The sequence below is a fragment of the Cyrtonyx montezumae genome, unplaced genomic scaffold (genome assembly GCF_038088225.1).
Source record: "Cyrtonyx montezumae isolate F1298 unplaced genomic scaffold, pur_monq_1.0 scaffold_9, whole genome shotgun sequence".
In the NCBI taxonomy this organism is placed as follows: Eukaryota; Metazoa; Chordata; class Aves; order Galliformes; family Odontophoridae; genus Cyrtonyx; species Cyrtonyx montezumae.
The window spans coordinates 9,633,721-9,650,303 of record NW_027072100.1 but is presented as its reverse complement, the minus strand read 5'-3'; the positions used below and the strand labels follow the sequence as shown (position 1 = coordinate 9,650,303).

The following is a 16,583-nucleotide window of genomic DNA, read 5'->3' as shown; positions in this document are numbered from 1 at the left end:
GCACTCACATCCCACGGCTGGTTTCGGGGGGAGGGGTGGCTGGATCTGCAGAGCTCTCCCACCCCAAATCTACGGCCCCACTGTTACAGCTCCGAAGCTCCATGTGCTTCTCAAAGTGAGACAAAGCGGGGGTTACACCCCCCTGCCTTTGCCCACCACTGCTCAGAGAGCCCCGGCTCTTAGCCCTCCATGCCATTTGACCGTTTTCTAGGTAAGATTTCCTAAATTCTGCCTCTGCTCCGGGAGCGTTCATTCCCTCCCGGCTGCGGAGCCGCCCCAGATGGGTGCGGGACATCACCGGGGGCTGCGGGGGGGGGGGGGGGAGGGTTTGGAGCCGGTGCTGGAGCTCCCTCCCTCCGGCTGCGGGGTAACGGGGAGAGGGCGGCAGCTCCGAGAGGTGGGGACGGAGCCCGCAGGTGTGGGCTCGCTCTGCTTTGGTGGGTTTGGCTTTTTCCTTTTTTTTCCTTCCCCTCCCTCCTTCCCTCCCCCCCCCCCCACCCCGCTTTGCTTTTACGCAGTGACAGCAGCCAGGCAGCCGGGCTGGCTCTGCCCAGCCGCCGTCCTCCCTCCTTTCCTCTCTCTCTCACTCATTCTCTCCCCCCAGCCTTCCCTGTTTCTTAAAACCTGAGCTCTGGGGGTGCAGCCCCTCCAGCGGAGCCTCGGGCCGTGCCCTGCCTGGCTTTGTTCCCCGCGGGGCTGCTTGGATGCGGCCGCAGTAGAAGGAAAACCCGTTCGCAGGTAAGCAGCCAGCAGGGGCTTGCGTATCTCTATCTGTATGTTTTATATATATATTAACTTCGAGCTCTTCCTGCCGCTTTGCAGGGGATGCTGCAGGGCTGCAGCAGGCTGGCTTTGGGAAGGGGAGAGGGAGGGTGAGCATTTAGCCCCAGCTGGAGGCTGCTGTAGGGGAGGTTTAGGGAGCACAAAGCTGCAGTAGGGGCTTCCAGCCCCATCTGGGCTGCGGGATGCGGGTGGGGGGCTCTCGGTACCCGGGAGGGATGGAGTTGTGCAGTCTGCGTTGCCGCTGCACTGGCGGTGTGGAGATATGTGAGCTCAGGGTGCACTGAGCTCCGGAGGTTGCATCCCATTCCGTGCTCCTGGGGAGCTTGGAGGGAGGCTGCGCTCTCCCCAGCAATACATCATCCCTAGCGTTCCTTACGCTGTGAAGCTGCGCTGCCTGTTTCATCAGCAGATCTTAAAACTGTCTCTTTGTGCCCCAGGTCCTTGGTACAGGTTGGTGGTTCACGATGGACCCCCTCTTCCCTGCCCACATTCTGGAAGACCCCGACCTGAGAAAGCTGCTGAACGACTCCTCCATGCTGAACCTGAGCTTTCTCCCCAGCAACTGGTTCAACAACGGCACGGGGGACAGCTTCCTGCCGCTGAGCATCAAGATCACCATTGTGGTCGTCTACTCCATTGTGTGCATTGTGGGGCTGGTGGGCAACTGCTCCGTCATGTATGTGATCGTCAGGTAGGCACCAGGCAGCGTGCAGGGGAGGGCTGGGAGCAGGGCGAGCTCCTCCTGAGAATAAATCAGTGCCGCAGGACCGGTGATTCTCCGGTAATTGCAGTGTGCTTTAGAGGTAACGATGTGGCGTCTGTTTAATGGTTTGGGGTTTATTTGCTTTTTTTTTTTTCTTTCCTCATTTCCTAGGCATGGTGAAGGTTCCCACCAGCTTTCAGCTGCCCTCTGGTGCCTCCTAAAGTTTAACCCAGAGAATGGAACAGAGCGAGCAGATCTGCTCAAAAAGTAGGGCTTTCTGCAAGCTGCCGGGCAGGGAGTGGTGTATCCTGGGGAGGGAGGAGTGCTGGGAGCATCCAGGGCATGCTGGCTTCTCCGTGGGACATCTCCCTCCTGCGCTGTGAATAGCATCCTGCTGTGGGTGCAGGTGCTGCTCCATCTGGGAGCTGAGCTGAGTTCTGAGGTGTAGGGATCACTGGGAGACTCAGACTTGCATTTTCTCCCTGTGAATGTAATTCGTGCAGATTTTCCAACTCTCTGGGAAATATGGGTGTAAGTAAGATGCAGCAAGATGCTGCCGAGATAAGGGCAACTTCTCTGGCTCCTGGCTCTGGGGCTGGGGGGTGTTTGCAGGAGCACAGCACAGAACTTGGGCTGCTCCTGCAGCACTGTCTGACCTCCCTGCCTGCTCCTGCTGTGGTTCAAACCATCCTGCAGTCAGAAACACTGTAAGTACGAAGCAAGCTCCTGCAACTGCAGGGGCTGTGACTGTGTGTCAAGTGCCAGCATCCCTCTTGCTGTCTCAGTGCTGTGTGTAGTACAGAGTTGGTTTCCATTCCATGTAAATCTCAGCAGATTCCTGGAGCAGAAAATACACTGTAAACTTTTGTTTCCTCCTTCAACAGACAACTAAAACAATTAACAGATATTCAGACACTGAGATTGAATCCTGCTCTTGCCAGGAACCCCCCTGCTTCCAAAGCATCTCTCCACTGAGCACACACAATTGTGCTAGGGGAGGTACTGTGAAGTGAGGTATCAGTGAACAGAGGAAAGATTTCTGCCACAAGGACAAAGTGACACTCCTGTTCATCAAGTTGCCCAGCAGAGCTCTTCCTGGGGATGAGTTTATGGAGGGGAGAAGGTATCCCAGGCCTGCGTGAGCCTTAGGTGTGTGGCAGGAGGAGCTCTGGCAGAATTCCCTTGCTGAAGTCTCATGGGATGAGAGCAGCCACCATTATTTCATCCTCATGGAAGTGGGCAGGGTGCTGGTTTCTGTGACAATGCATATGTGTTGGCTTCTGGGGAGAGGAGTCTCCCTAAGGAGCGGGGACAACACCAGGATGGTGGCTGATGTGTCACCAAGAACACAAATACCCCAAACCAGTGTCCTGGGCAGGTGGGGATGTGGCTGTGCAGGGCTGCACTTCCAAATTAGTGGCTTCTCCTTTTGGCTTGGATACCTTTCAGCTGTATAGATGGGGCCTGAGATAAAAGTGGAATTTAGCCCTGGAGTTTCTCCTGGAACATTTTGTCCTTTGCTTTTAATGATTTTCAACAATAGAAAACTCGAGAGAAGTGTCACCTCCCCCGTGCTCCCAGGTCATCTTTCCTTTCTCTTTTAGCCAGTAAAATATGACACATACAGATGTAACTATTTGTTTGCTCCTTTAATATTGATGTGGTTTCTATTAGCTTTTTTTTTTTTTTTTACAAAAACTTTTATGGGAGATTGATTAGTGTGACCTGGAGAAGTTACAACTGAGCTTAAGCATGTGTAGAGGGAAACAGCAGTTTCACCTCATTTTCCCCATTGGTATCTCCCAGGAACTCATTGCTGGCTGAGACCAACACTGAGCTGCAATGGGTAATGACCCTTTTGGGCTCACAGAGTAGCAGCAACCTTTGGGTATCCCTGCTCACAACTTATATTTCCTTGCCCTTGCTCTCTGGAGCAGATATAGTGATGGAAAAATAACCTCAGTATCCTGAATGTGACCATGGCTTAGCACACAGATCCACACGGATCTGCCAAGTTAATGTGAGGATGCTGCTGTTGGCCTGTCTGCCTTCTTTAGCATGAGTGCTGCTGGGTTTTGTGCCTTAAGCTGCATCTTTTCCAGTGGGTTGAATGCTGGTTGCTGTTAAAACAACATATTTTGGATCTCTCAGCAATAACACTTCCATTGATGGGATAGATGGACAAATCTACTGTGTTGCATCCTACAGAAGCTCTTTTCATCTTTCCATGATTATATTTCACAGGGGATAACAAAACTACTCGTAAGAAATGGGTGTACTTCTTTCCGACAGAAGAGCAGTTTGGTGATGTAGACAGTAATTGTTTTCTGTTTTTCAGGGATTGGGGAAACACAAAGACTCGAAAATCATTGCTCAAGGAAATGGGAGGCTTCAGGAATGCCTGTTTGTTCCATTTGAATGAGGTTGTTTTGGTTTGTTTTTTTTTCATAGCACAGAGGGAAAAGTTTGGAATCTCTTGGTATTTCAGGCAAAAAAAACCCCAACATATTCAAAGCCTCCTCTGGGTTTTCCCCTCTGTTGTAGAAGCCAGCCTACCTCTCTATTGTATTTGGAGTGATTTAACATTTGGAGCTATTAATTTGCAGTGCCAGTTACCATGTGACTGCCAGTCCCCTTCCAGTGCTCGAGGCACTAATTGGATAAGACCAAGAAGGGCTCTTGTCAGGAGCACTATTTCCTGGACAGTAAAGGGCCTATTGTGGAAATCTGCCTCATCTGGGGCTTTGTTCTGCTTGCTCATTGTGGAGTTCCTTGCCAGCCCAGATAATGCCTCCCCTCCCTCCTCCTGCTGTTTGTCTGCTCTCTTCTGCATATATTTCCTGTGCTGCTTTTAATGAGGGTGAAATGTGGAGTTCAACATCGTGATGCAGAGAGGGTTTGAGGGGCGAGTCCTGTCACTGACCTTGGCAAGGCTGGATGCCCCAAAACATTTTTCTGTTTTATTCTGTTTGGAGGACTTTTCCTTGGTGCTGAATCTGCTCATTGGGACCAGTCTCTCTGGGAACGATGCCTTTTGCAATGGAGCTTCATGAAGTGGCTGCCTTCCTCTGTGCCAGCATTCCCTCCTGGTGTAGTTCGCTGGGAGCTCAGGGCAGTCAGCAGTGTGCTGAGGATGCTCAGCTCTCCCTTCTGATGTACGTGGTTACAAAGCAGTTCAAACCTTAGAGGCCAGACCCCTACCCCCATGTATTCACAGCCTCCAGGTGATGTTGAGAGCAGCCTCAGCTCTGCCTTGCTGCTCCTGTCCTGCAGGGTAGTGCTATGCTGTCTGTCCTTCTGCTTGAAACCTCCATCGATCCCTGTGTGCGGAGGCTGAGGGCAGCTGGCTGTGATGAGCCAGGGAAAATGAAGTTAATAGGACATTTCAGATATGCTGATTTCTTAATAGAAAGCTTTTTAATGGAAGAACGTTGACCAGCTGTGTGGCTGGGAGCTGAAATTGAGTGAGTGGTTAATGCAGTGCAGACCCAAGGGATGCAAGGAGGTCAGCTGGGACCTCTGCTCTCTCCACATTGGCCTCTTCTAGCTTTTCCTGAAGGAAAAACAAAAAAAGACAATTGTTGCACGGGTTTTGCATCTCTACAATTTACAGAGTAAATTTACAATTTACTGTGCTGTGCAAAGCGGGAGGTGGGGTGGGAAATCCCTCAGATAAGGGTTGCTGGGGACAGATCTGCAGCCTTTGGACTTCAGGTCATTGTGGACGTGGACAAGCTGCGCCCATGGCACATGGCAGCCCTGCCTGTCCCCTGCTGACAGCTCCTGCATCTCCAGTGCCTCTGCTCTTGGTTTCCCCTGGCTTTCGTGGGTTGAGTGGATGGGAGTCACCCATGTGCAATGCTAATTGAGTGATGTTTAATTTGCAACTTAGTTCCCGGTGTTCCCAGTGCTTTTTGGGACTGGGCACTTCCCAGGAGCAGGGACAGCATTTAGGACTTGATCGGTCCAGCGGAGGTGTCTGCAGCGTGTTCATGGGGATGAGAGCATCCTGCTGCAGAACAACTGCTGGCAAATGCCCTCCTAAATCCAGAGCCCTCCTTCTGGCTGCTGGCAGCATCCTTACGAGGCCTGGGGTGAGCTGCAGGGGTTGGCACAGCAGTAGCCCTTAGCATAGTTGTGATCAGGGCCATGTGATGTCCCTGTCCCCATCTGTGCTGGCTTCTGGTGCTGTTCCCCAGAGGCCCTTGCAGTAAGGGGAAACACCACTTGTTTTTCAAAGCTGTCACCCAGACATGGTGGCAGAACTCAAAGGGTGAGAGAATGGCCCATCCCAAAGCATCAGTGCTGTGGCAACCTCCTTAACCCCTGCTCGTTGATCACCATCCTGCCCAGGTAATGAATAGGATGTACGTGATGCTGATGCTGGCTGTTTTTTCAGCAGTGTTTGGCTCCATAGTCTGAAACTCACTTCTGAAATCTGCTGTTTGTGGCACATTGAGCTGTTAGGAACCAACAGGCTTAAAGTGGGGAGAAATTTCAGCATGAGCTGGCTGTGAGAGACTGATCAGAGCAGGAGGGATGCCCAGAGCACAGTGCAAGTGTGTTGTTGAAATGACACAAAGCAGAATGGTGTGTGCCAGATGGAATATCAGCTTTGTTCAACCGGTGTGCTCAGGGCAGGCTGGGAGCTGGGATGTCACTGATTTCCACTGATTCCTGCTGTGAGGGCTGGAGCAGTTCTGCAAAGTCTCTCTGGAGCCTTTTCTGCTCTGTTTTGCTTCCCTGCCCTGCTGCAGATCTGTGTGTGTCCAGGAAGGGAACGAAGGGACTGTCTGCATCCCAATGAGCTGGAGCTGCCAATGCCAAGAGGCTCAAAGAGGCAGAGGGCTCCTGGAGGTGAGTGATGCTCAGGGCTTTGCTCTGCTCCCTCTGCCCTGGTGCCTGCAGCTCTGCTTCAGGATCTGGATTTGCTGATCTTTACTCCTGGGACATCAGCTTGCTGTACAGCAGCTGGGTGGACAGGAAGAACAGTGCTGAAACAACAGCATTGCAGCTTGCCCTGAGGCTCAGCCAGAAGCAGAATCTATTCTTCCGAGAAACAGCACCTCAGAGCCAGCATGTGGAAAAGCCATTTGCTTCCCCTCCTCCCCCAAAATGCAAGTTCTCTTCCCTGAAGGGTTCTCCCCTCATAAAACTGCTGGAGGTCCACTTAGCAAAACGCAGAGGGACTCCCAGCTGAGCTGCTGTACAGGTCGTTTTTCTTCTTAGGCTTCAGGAGCTGGGAATGTGTAAGAACAGAGCAGGAGGATTACGTTTAAGGTAAAGGTGGAGTGGGATGGAGAGCTGAGAGCCACTGGAGCACCCTGTAGGAGATGCTCCATTAGGAAATTACTTCTGTGACCAATTGCAAGAAAGTGGCTTAGCAGGGAGCTCGTGTCCCATGTGCAGACCTCATCAGTGCCTGAGCTGTGCCTGGGGGGGGGAGACCTTAGGTGCATCCTTGAGCCTGAGAGTTTAATTTGTCTTTTTTGTTGTTGTTGTTCGGATTAAGAAAGAGAACACTCTCAGTTCCCAGAGGAAAAGAAAAGAAAGGTTAATCTGCAGAGAAAGTGATTAATTGATTTTTGTTTGTACTGAACATTCTGGAAATGTTTGGGTACATCGGTTTGTTGGGATAATGGCTGTTGGCTCTCAGCATGAGGAGAAAGTGGAGCTAGAAATAATTAATTAGGTGCAAATTAATTTCTCCGCCTTTGAAGAGCACAAAATCAGCCTCAGAATCTATGTGAAGGTCGGCAGGAGGATGCGGGTGGATTGGTGGATAGATGCTTGTTTTTCCTGTCGCTCAGAAAAAAAATATATATATATATTTTTCACCCAGTGGTTAAGTGGGCCATCTTAGTTCAAAAATGCAGCTGTTATTCCCTCACGTTATAGTGATAGTAGAAGGCTGAGATGGAGGCGTGCTGAGGAATTGCCTCTGAGTGCAATCCTCCTGCATGGGCGGGGGGAACAAGCTTGGCCTTTGGGAAGCCTGGACAAGATCAGCAAGATCAGAGACACAGAGGCAGTAGTGCTGCCAGGAGATATCTGCTAAGACTGTCTCAGGTGACTTAATTTCCTGAAGTGTGAGCTGACAGAACTTATCTGTACGTGTTTTTGTGTGCTGGTACAGAACAGTGATGCTAAGCAGCACGGGAATCTTCCTTCTCCCTAAAGCAGAATTGCACGGGAAGTCCTGAGGCACTAAAGTCTGGCAGCTTCCAGGTTGTGCTGGATGTATGAGGTGCGTGGCTTGCTCACCCCTTCGATATAGGAAGGACACTGGTATTTTTCCTTTACTGCTTTTGGTTATATAAGTTATCTGATCTTTCTAAGAACCTGCTGCCTTGCTCGGCTGCTGTGGTTTCTGGGCCAGGAGCCGCCTGACTGAGGCTTACGTGGGAACATCAAATGCTTCCGTCAACACTCACCTGCTCCAAAAGCTTCCCTTGATTTCAAGGGCAAACACAGACTCCTTTGTTCTTGCTTTCTGAAGCCACAGTCTGGCAGAAAGCACTGCCAAACACCTGGCTGCCAGCACAAGCTCTGGCAGGATAAAATGGACTTTATATTCCCAACTGTGGATTCTCTGGGGGAGATTACTGCAAATTTGCAAGGTCACCCTCTGAGAGTTCAGAGTGTGGCAGTGACAGTGTTCCTCTGAGCATCCAGATCATCTGTCCAGAGTCAAAGCCCCCCTCGTTCAGGAGGGGCACGGCGCTGACTGAGGAGTGCAGCTGTGGGTTTGCTCTTCTGACTTAATTGGACCGAAAGAGCATTTTAGGTCATATCAGCCCTCATACTATTTTGACACATGTATGGAAGAGGAAACTGTACGGTGGTTTATGGGTTTTGGTGTTGCCCCAAGATGAGCTTGTCCACGGTTAATAATGTATCGTCATCTGCCATTTCTGGCAGTGTTTCTATGAAGATCATTAGTGTACTAAATGATCAACATGTCAGCTCTTACATCAGTGAGAGGAGCATTGCTGGAGCTGGAAGGGTATAGGTGCACTTAGAGTCACAGCTGTTTCCATTCCTGCACACTCTGCATATGTTCTTGGCCAAGTGGTCACATCTTTCTTTGCATCATTTCCCATGTGCTAAGAGGAGACTACTAACACTGGAGCAAGGTGAATCTCTCAGAGCACTCTGTTTCTGTGATAAAAATGACAGAGAAATGACACAAATCACTTGGGGTTGGCTCATGACTTTATTCCCAAAGTGTTGTATTTCTTTCAGAAAAAGCCATTTTGGTATCTTACAGTCTGCTGCTCACCAGTGCTGGACACATCACCTGTTCTGGTTTGACAGCTCACATTAACTGTATCCTGTGGCTATAAGCCCATGCAAAATGGCTGATCAGCTCACCCCTGGACTATAGGATGCCTTTCGAATCAGCATACTGGGTAAAGCTCTCATCAGTATTCATAATAATGAATGCATATGTGATGAGATCCTAGATTAGCCTTTCTGAAGTTATTTTTCAAAAACAACGATCCGACCTGACAGCCTCAAGTGTCCGTTGTCCTTGCTTGCGGCCCATGAGGATGAGGTTTTTCTGCCTGTGAAACTGATTGTGAAAGCACCATTTCCATCAGTGTGGAAGCACGTGGGAGGTAGAAGAAGGTGACAGTATTCAATGTAGCTCTTTCTCTTTGGTAAGAAGAACGCAGTGTCTCCTTAATGTGAATGCCTTCTTTGCAATGCTTCAGTGCCTTACCTGTTAGGGTTGGTGGAGCTCTAACCATTGCTCATTTTTACATTTCAGATTCACCAAGATGAAGACAGCAACCAACATTTACATCTTTAACCTCGCTCTGGCTGACACTTTGTGTCTGATGACCTTACCCTTCCAGGGAACAGACACGTTCCTAGGCTTCTGGCCTTTTGGCAATGTCCTCTGCAAGATTGCTATCTCTATAGACTACTACAACATGTTCACGAGCACCTTCACCCTGACAATGATGAGTGTGGACCGCTACATCGCTATCTGCCACCCGATCAAAGCCCTGGACATCCGCACTCCTCACAAGGCCAAAGTGGTGAATGTCTGCATCTGGGCTCTCGCTTCTGTCTTTGGCATCCCGGCAATGGTGATGGGATCTGCAGAGAATGAAAACAATGGTCAGTCAAAACACACTGAGGGGTTGGGGTTTTTTATGCTGATGGCCAGGAGAGCTCTATGGTCTTGGGGAGACATTCGAGGGGTAACTAGATTCATCAGTGGGTTAATTTCCCTGCTCTAAAGCCATTTAAACTCATTCCTCTTTGCCGTTGCTTCTCTACATCACTGTTACTGTTTTTCATTAGACATGCTTTGTCGAAATGGATGTGCGGGTGCTTCTGTTCCTGATATGGGTTTGCTGACCTTCCTCTCCTTTTTACTTTTTCCTGTCAGAAATCGATTGTCTAATTAAACTCCCTTCACCCGTGGATTACTGGGATCCAGTGTTTGGCATCTGCGTTTTTCTCTTCTCCTTTATGATCCCCGTGCTGATCATCACCATTTGCTACAGTCTCATGATCAGACGTCTCAAGAACGTCCGCGTCCTCTCGGGCTCCAAGGAGAAGGACCGGAACCTGAGGCGCATCACCCGCATGGTGCTGGTGGTGGTGGCTGTCTTCATAATCTGCTGGACTCCCATCCAGATCTTCGTGCTGGTCCAGTGCTTGGGTGCCAAGGCCGAAAGCGAGCTCGAGCTGGCCATCTCCTGCTTCTGCACAGCACTCGGGTATGCCAACAGCAGCCTGAACCCTGTGCTATATGCCTTCCTAGATGAGAACTTCAAGGCTTGCTTCAAGAAGTTCTGCTTCCCCACCGCCTTCAGGACGGAGCTCCAGATGTCCAACAGGATGTGCAGCATTGCCAAGGATGTGGCTTATGCCTGCAAGAACTCGGAGGGGACTAACAATCCGGCCTGACTAGGCATGGAAATCCCCATGGTGGCTGTCGCCCAGCAGAGTCCAACCACTCCCACATCAGAGCTAACTCAGATAACGGCCCTTTAGCAGGACCTCAAAACTGAGAAACCAAGGAAGCAATTTTGGGAGTTGGGAAAACTGGACACTGCAAGAGCATGCAAAAGAGCTGATTTGATGCGTTTTTACTTCTGACTCGTGCCCTGCACTAAGGAGCACGTTTGAAATCGGCCTTTTGTTTCCTGTGAAACCCTGTTGGCTTGCAAGGCTATTGAGAATTTGGGAATTAAGGGTTTGAAACAGGCATTGCTCCTGCATCTTATGCTTCTGCTGCTGGGAGACAGATGAAATGCAGACTATTCCATTTCTTTTTCCTCCCTGAGTCGTTTGAGGTCCTCGGCTCTCGTGCCTCTCTGGGCGCTTGTGCATGGGTTTTTTCCTGCGGCACCGCTCCGAAATTAGACTTTGCTGAAGCCGAAGTGGGCAACAGCCGTCAGACAAAACCCAAGATCCATCTCCAGGATGAGTCATCACGAGGGGAAGGATGCGGGGAGGGAGAGGAGGGAGCAGAGCTGGCAGGAAGGGAAATTCAAGCTGGTGAGCTCTGCAGAAAAAGCTCCACCTGAGAGGAGGAGGAGGAGAAGATGGACGATATGAACACAATCCTTGTTTACATGCTGCTATTGCTTTTTTTTATTTAGCATTATCTTCCCATTGTAATAATGGACAAGAATGTCTGTATATACACATAACACACCACTATATTGCTATGATACAACTCTATTGTAAGATGCTTGTCTTGCCAAGCATGCCTTGGTGATCTTCCTCAGTGAGAGGAGGAAGGAACGAAGTGGATGGAGTGACCTGTGAGTACATATATTTATGTACAGCGGGAAGCCATTTCAGAGACAGCCCGGCAGCTCCTCCAGAAGACACGGATGTCTCTGGTAGGAAGGGCAGCCTGCAGCCACTCCATCTGCTCCACGTGTACAGACCATACAGAAGGTGGCTCATTTATTTCACTGAAGTGACATCAGCGATGCTGAGAGCTTTGAGAAATGCTGCTGAGGTGCCACACCTTCTGCCAGCCTGATTTTTTTTTTTTTATTTTTTGTTTTTTTCATCTCTCTCAGAGCTTTGTGTAAAATGAAATGCTCGGTCATTTCGTTTGGTAAATGGAAGTGTTTCCCAGAGAGTTTGACCACCAGAGTGCCCCCTGCAGGGACAGTGGGCCTTGTTTCTTCCTGTAGCACTATGGCCCCAGGGAAATTTGGGAAGGGAAGCAGTGACCCTTGTTTGAAGATGGCCAGCTGCAACAGCAGCCGAACTGTACAGACTTCACGTGACTATAGTTCTTGTGCTCTGATCTTTGAGATGCTGTATTTTTAATGTATCAATTTACCACTATTTTAATGCTGTCATGTTCTTTATATATGCTGTAAAAGGAAGAAAAAAATAATAATCTGATGTTATATTTCTATGTAGAGTGTTTCCCTTATGGTTGGGCTTAAAGTATACAGTCCCAGTGTCCCATGTGTAGGACCTAGATCTCTTGTAAACTCTGCAAGCTGGGACTGTTCTCATAGTATATCAGGAATCTGGAGGGGGATAGAAGGGAGAACTTTATGAGAAGCACTTCCCCTGAGTAGCTGCAGGAGAGGAGGAGGCCTGGGCACTGCAAGCACTTTGTGACGGATGTTTATCCCCAGGTACTCACCAGGGAATCTCATACAGCCCCAGGCATGCCATGGGGACCATGACAAAGCGAGCTTGGTGGGCTGTTGTACTCATGGATGCTTTGATGGATGGGTCATGGGCAGTGTGGGGTCTTCTGAGCTGCAAAGTGTGGGGGGATGGTGGGGTGTTGGGTACGAGTGGGGATGTGGCTGCTGGGCTCTCCTTGCAGAGCCACGAGGCAGAGAGGAGAGGCCCTTGGCAGCTGCCTCAGCAGAGCCATGCTCCCTTTGTAGCTCCTGGTCGTGTTTTTAAACAGATTTATGTCCTCTGGAAGTGTTTGGCACTTTTTATAAGGATTTTGTTATAATGACTATGCTGCAACAATCTCACATAATCCAGTAACCAATAAATGTGTGTTTACTGAGCTTTTGGGTAATTCTGTGGCCCTTGCAGTGAATGTGTATAGGCATTCTGTTCATGCTCGGTGGAGTTATAAGAAGAGCAACAAAACCTGGAAGCAAAAGCTTTATTGTACTGTGCCTATGGAGTTAAAGGCTTGTGCTCAGCTGCCCAGCTGAAGTGCAGGCTCTTTAATTCTCCTCTAAAATGGTTGTGTTGGTATGATTTTACAATTACTGCAGTGTAAGTGACAATTTCCTTGGTGGCTACTTGTGTGCTTCAATAAAGGAAAATAAAACCCCTGTGCTTGGAATGATCTGGAGTCTGACAGACGTAGCTGCGTGGATCAGCAGGTTGTTGGATGGGATGCTTGCACGTGGGCTTGTGTTTCCATCTGAAACCCCTGCTGTGTGCATGCAGCTCCACCGAAGCATCCAGCCCCATTTTCCTGAGGTCAGTGGGACTTCTGTTGTGCTGACTTTGGAGGCAACATGCAGGCAGAAAAGTGGGAAAACGGGTGATCGAGAGGAACTCCTGCAGCCTCTGGGTCCCATCCCGCAGTGCTGGGCATGGTCCAGCAGAGCAGTGCATTACAGGACTGCTCTGAAAACAAAGCACAAGCAGTCTTCCGTAGCCAGAAAAGATTGATCATCCAGTGTGCTGTGCAATAAAGAAAACGTCTTCTCCCTGCGTGGAGATCGATATTCCTACCCAGGCAGGGGAATATCAGCAGAGGTTTCTTTATTAGCAGTGGTGATTTTATTTTATTTTATTTTATTCCAGAAAAAAAAAAAGTGAAAGAAAATAGGAGAGGGAAAAAAAAAAGAAATCTTTATTGCTTCTCTAGTCCAGTTAATTATAAGTACCCAGGGGTGAGTTCTTATGGCAAAGCTATGAAATGAGCTGCTTTATACAGTACTGTTGAATTCATTAACACTGTGAGTGCCCTCCCTGCTGCTGGTGGCTGGAACTGACTGCTGGGGGGGCCTAGGAGGGGACAAGCCGAGCTGTGCCCTGCAATGCTCCTGTCTTTTAGGATGCTCTGTTTTGTAGGGATGCTTCACTCAATGGGGCCGTTTCCCCACCACACACACACACTCCTCCCTGCCCGGGCTGTTCTGCCCGCAGCTTTCTGCATGGTGAGGTTTTACACCATGAAGGGGATGAGTTATGTTCTCCTGCACCACAGATCAGCTTGAGGTCCTTTGGTTCAGGTGAGTTTCCAGCTGAATTTGTCCTTCTGATGCCCACTGCCCTTCAGAGCCACAATGCCTTCCACCATCTGCAACTCCAGCCCTGATAAAGACATTATCTAATGCTGACAAGTCGCCAAGGCTATTTTTACAAGGTGTTTTTTTGTGAAGAGCTAGACTGTAAATATGTCTGCTTTTCTTTTTCTTTCTTTTTTTTTTTTTTTTTCTTTCCCAGAGTCAGATTTGTTAACTCCTTCAGGAGCTGCAACAGTGCTCTGCTCCCTCCATGCATACCTCGGGTGCTGCTGCTGGGGAGCAGGTGTGCATGGAGATGGATGCTCCCACCTTGTGCTGCTCTGCATGGCTACGTCCTCCCCAGTGAGAAGGATTTGCAGGAGCAGCCCTTACTGAACAAGCAGCCTGGCAGCAAAGCAGAAAACCCCCACTTTGCTTTCCCACTCATTTCCCCGTGCTTCCTTTCAGCTATTTTGGTGGGTACTGATGTACGAACCGAATTCTCTCAGCGAAAGGAGAACCTCCTTTCGACAGATCCCAGGTGGTATGCAGCCCTGCTTGAGCATTCCTGTCCACACCGTGTTTCCATGTGAATCTGTGGGCAGAGCTTTGTTGCTGTGACACTGCAGAGCTCCCTGTGCTCATCGCCTGAGTCACATCCCCAAGTTCCACTGCCCGTGGTTGGGATGAGGCAGAGGAAGGGAAGGGAGGACCTGAGGCTTCAGCACCAACTGCTGCCCCAGATTCGTGGAGATATAAGAAATCAGAGCGCAGCGATGACAGCCGGGGTTTGGCATTGGATTTTTGGAGTGGAAGGTGATGGTGCTGATGACCCCACCTGTATGGGGTGGCTGCTTGCTCCCCCATCCTGCCCCTTTAGACTTGCTCGAAGCACATCATGACAGATGTGTTAAGGCTGTAACTCATTCTGAAAGAAGGAATTCCAGGATTTTTCTGAGCACTGAGAAGATATGCGAAGGGACAGGGGTGAGGGCACTTTAGATGAAAGATGTCCACAACTCCTTTTTATTCCCTTCGGTCCCCTGAAGCCTGGATAAATTGCATGACAGAATGAACTGATCAATAAATAGAGCAACACAGTTATGTATCTTGGCAACAACGATGCTAATCAGCCATGTAAACTGCCTTTGCTCTCTCCCTCCCTTAAATCAGTGCAATCCCAGCTGTCTGCAGCAGAGGAGTGATGTGATTCTGCACCCTGGGACACCCCGTTACCCTTTGCCCCTGCTTTGGTTTGTGAGTGGCTGCTGCCTCTGCCATGCATGCAAGGTTTCTGCTTCAGCAACCCAGGAACTCCATAAATGCTCCCTGAAGTAGGAAGTGCACAGAGATACTCCAAAGCTGGCTGGGTTCACCTTCCCCTCTGGAGTACATCTGTTCAACTCCCCAGGTATTTGCTCCTGCTGGAAGCAAAACTGCTGCTCCACAGTACCACAGTAGCACCTATTTCTGGGAGCAATCCTATGCACCCAGCCCACTACTGCAGGAAAGATGCTCACACTCCAGCACAGAGACCAGTGAAGCATCCAGCCTGAAGCCAGGCAGGATGCTCAGGAGTCCAGAGCAGCACCAGCCCTGCCAAACAGCAGGTTTAATGCATGGTGAAGGGTGAATTTGCAAGAAACCAAAACAGGAAGCTTGTTTTTGTGTACATATATTTATTTATTTTTCCTAGGAAACCAGTGCTAGAATGAGCCCATTCCTGCAAGTTTTGATTGCATCCACTCACCTTTCCTCTGGCAACAGAGAGGGGACCAGGCAAAGCTGGCCTATCCGCTCTGTAAACATTGATTTTTGTGTCTTTTTAGTGTGCCATGTGCAGTGAGTGCCCTGAAAATACCAAGCTGTGCTGATTCACTCGGTGATGAAAAGCCAACACACAAGCGACGCAGTCAATAGGTAATCAAGATTAATGGCTTTTCAGCTTACTTTCCCCCCATGTGAAATGAATTCGGTGTTGTGATTTGGCTACTCAGTGTTTATCCAGCGTTGGGCACTAACAGCAGCTTCTCTGTGTGCACAGGTCGTTTGCTCACATAGTTCAGACTTCCCCACATTTCGGCGTTGCATGCTCTTGCTTTGCTTAACCACAGAGCGAATTTCTGGAAATAATCTCTTGCCTCCAGGGATCAAGTGCAAAAAAGAAATACAGAGAAGGAAGCTGACCTCTGGCCCCCCGGCTCTGCCTCTGCTGCCTGCATTCCTGCGGCCGTGGGGAGCTGGGGGTGGAAATCTGAGCAGGGTTCTTTCCCCACGGTTTGCTTTGGCATCAGCACTGGGGTTTGGCTTGAGAGTGCTTGGCTGGGAAGCTGCCTCTCATCTCCTGGCTATGTGTTAGGGATGGATGTGAGCTGTCCAACCGCACCATCTCCGCCGTGGGACGTGGCTATCAGCTCCTGTCCGTGGCTCCTGGGGAGGAGGGGAGCAGCGTGCTCAGCACAGCCCGCTTTCTCCAGAACACAGCTCAGAGAAATGTGATTACACCACGTCCTTCGCACTGATGTGGAGCAGCAGCAGGCTGAGTCTCATGGGACCTTCTTCATTGCACTGAAAGCTGACTTTATTAATTACCAGCCTCTGATCTCATTTGAGGGCTGAGATTATGAAATGGAATCCTTGTTTCTCTGCGTTCCTTGTTCATCTCTCTTACTGAGTTGTGTCCAGTGGATGTTTGGGGCTTTAGAAACTCCCAAGCTCTCCTGTTATGCAGCCATGAGCTGTGCAGAGCAAGGCAACATGCTGGAGTTGCACTGAAATCTTGGAGAAAGAGGGAGGAAGAAATGTCCTCCCAAGAAAATGCACAATGGAGACAACTGCCTGGTTTTGCTCCCAGATTTTGCCCTCCTTTGGATGTACCTTTCCCCATC

At 49.7% G+C, this 16,583-nt stretch overlaps 1 protein-coding gene across 1 annotated transcript; it reads left to right on the top strand.

Moving 5' to 3' along the window:
- Positions 1-1,247: 1,247 nt before the first annotated feature.
- OPRL1 (opioid related nociceptin receptor 1) lies at positions 1,248-10,950 on the top strand. The gene is made up of 3 exons (XM_065754595.1): positions 1,248-1,474; positions 9,261-9,616; positions 9,891-10,950. Exons 1-3 carry the CDS (start codon positions 1,248-1,250, stop codon positions 10,412-10,414), a joined length of 1,107 nt encoding a protein of 368 aa, XP_065610667.1. The 3' UTR covers positions 10,415-10,950.
- Positions 10,951-16,583: the final 5,633 nt, after the last annotated feature.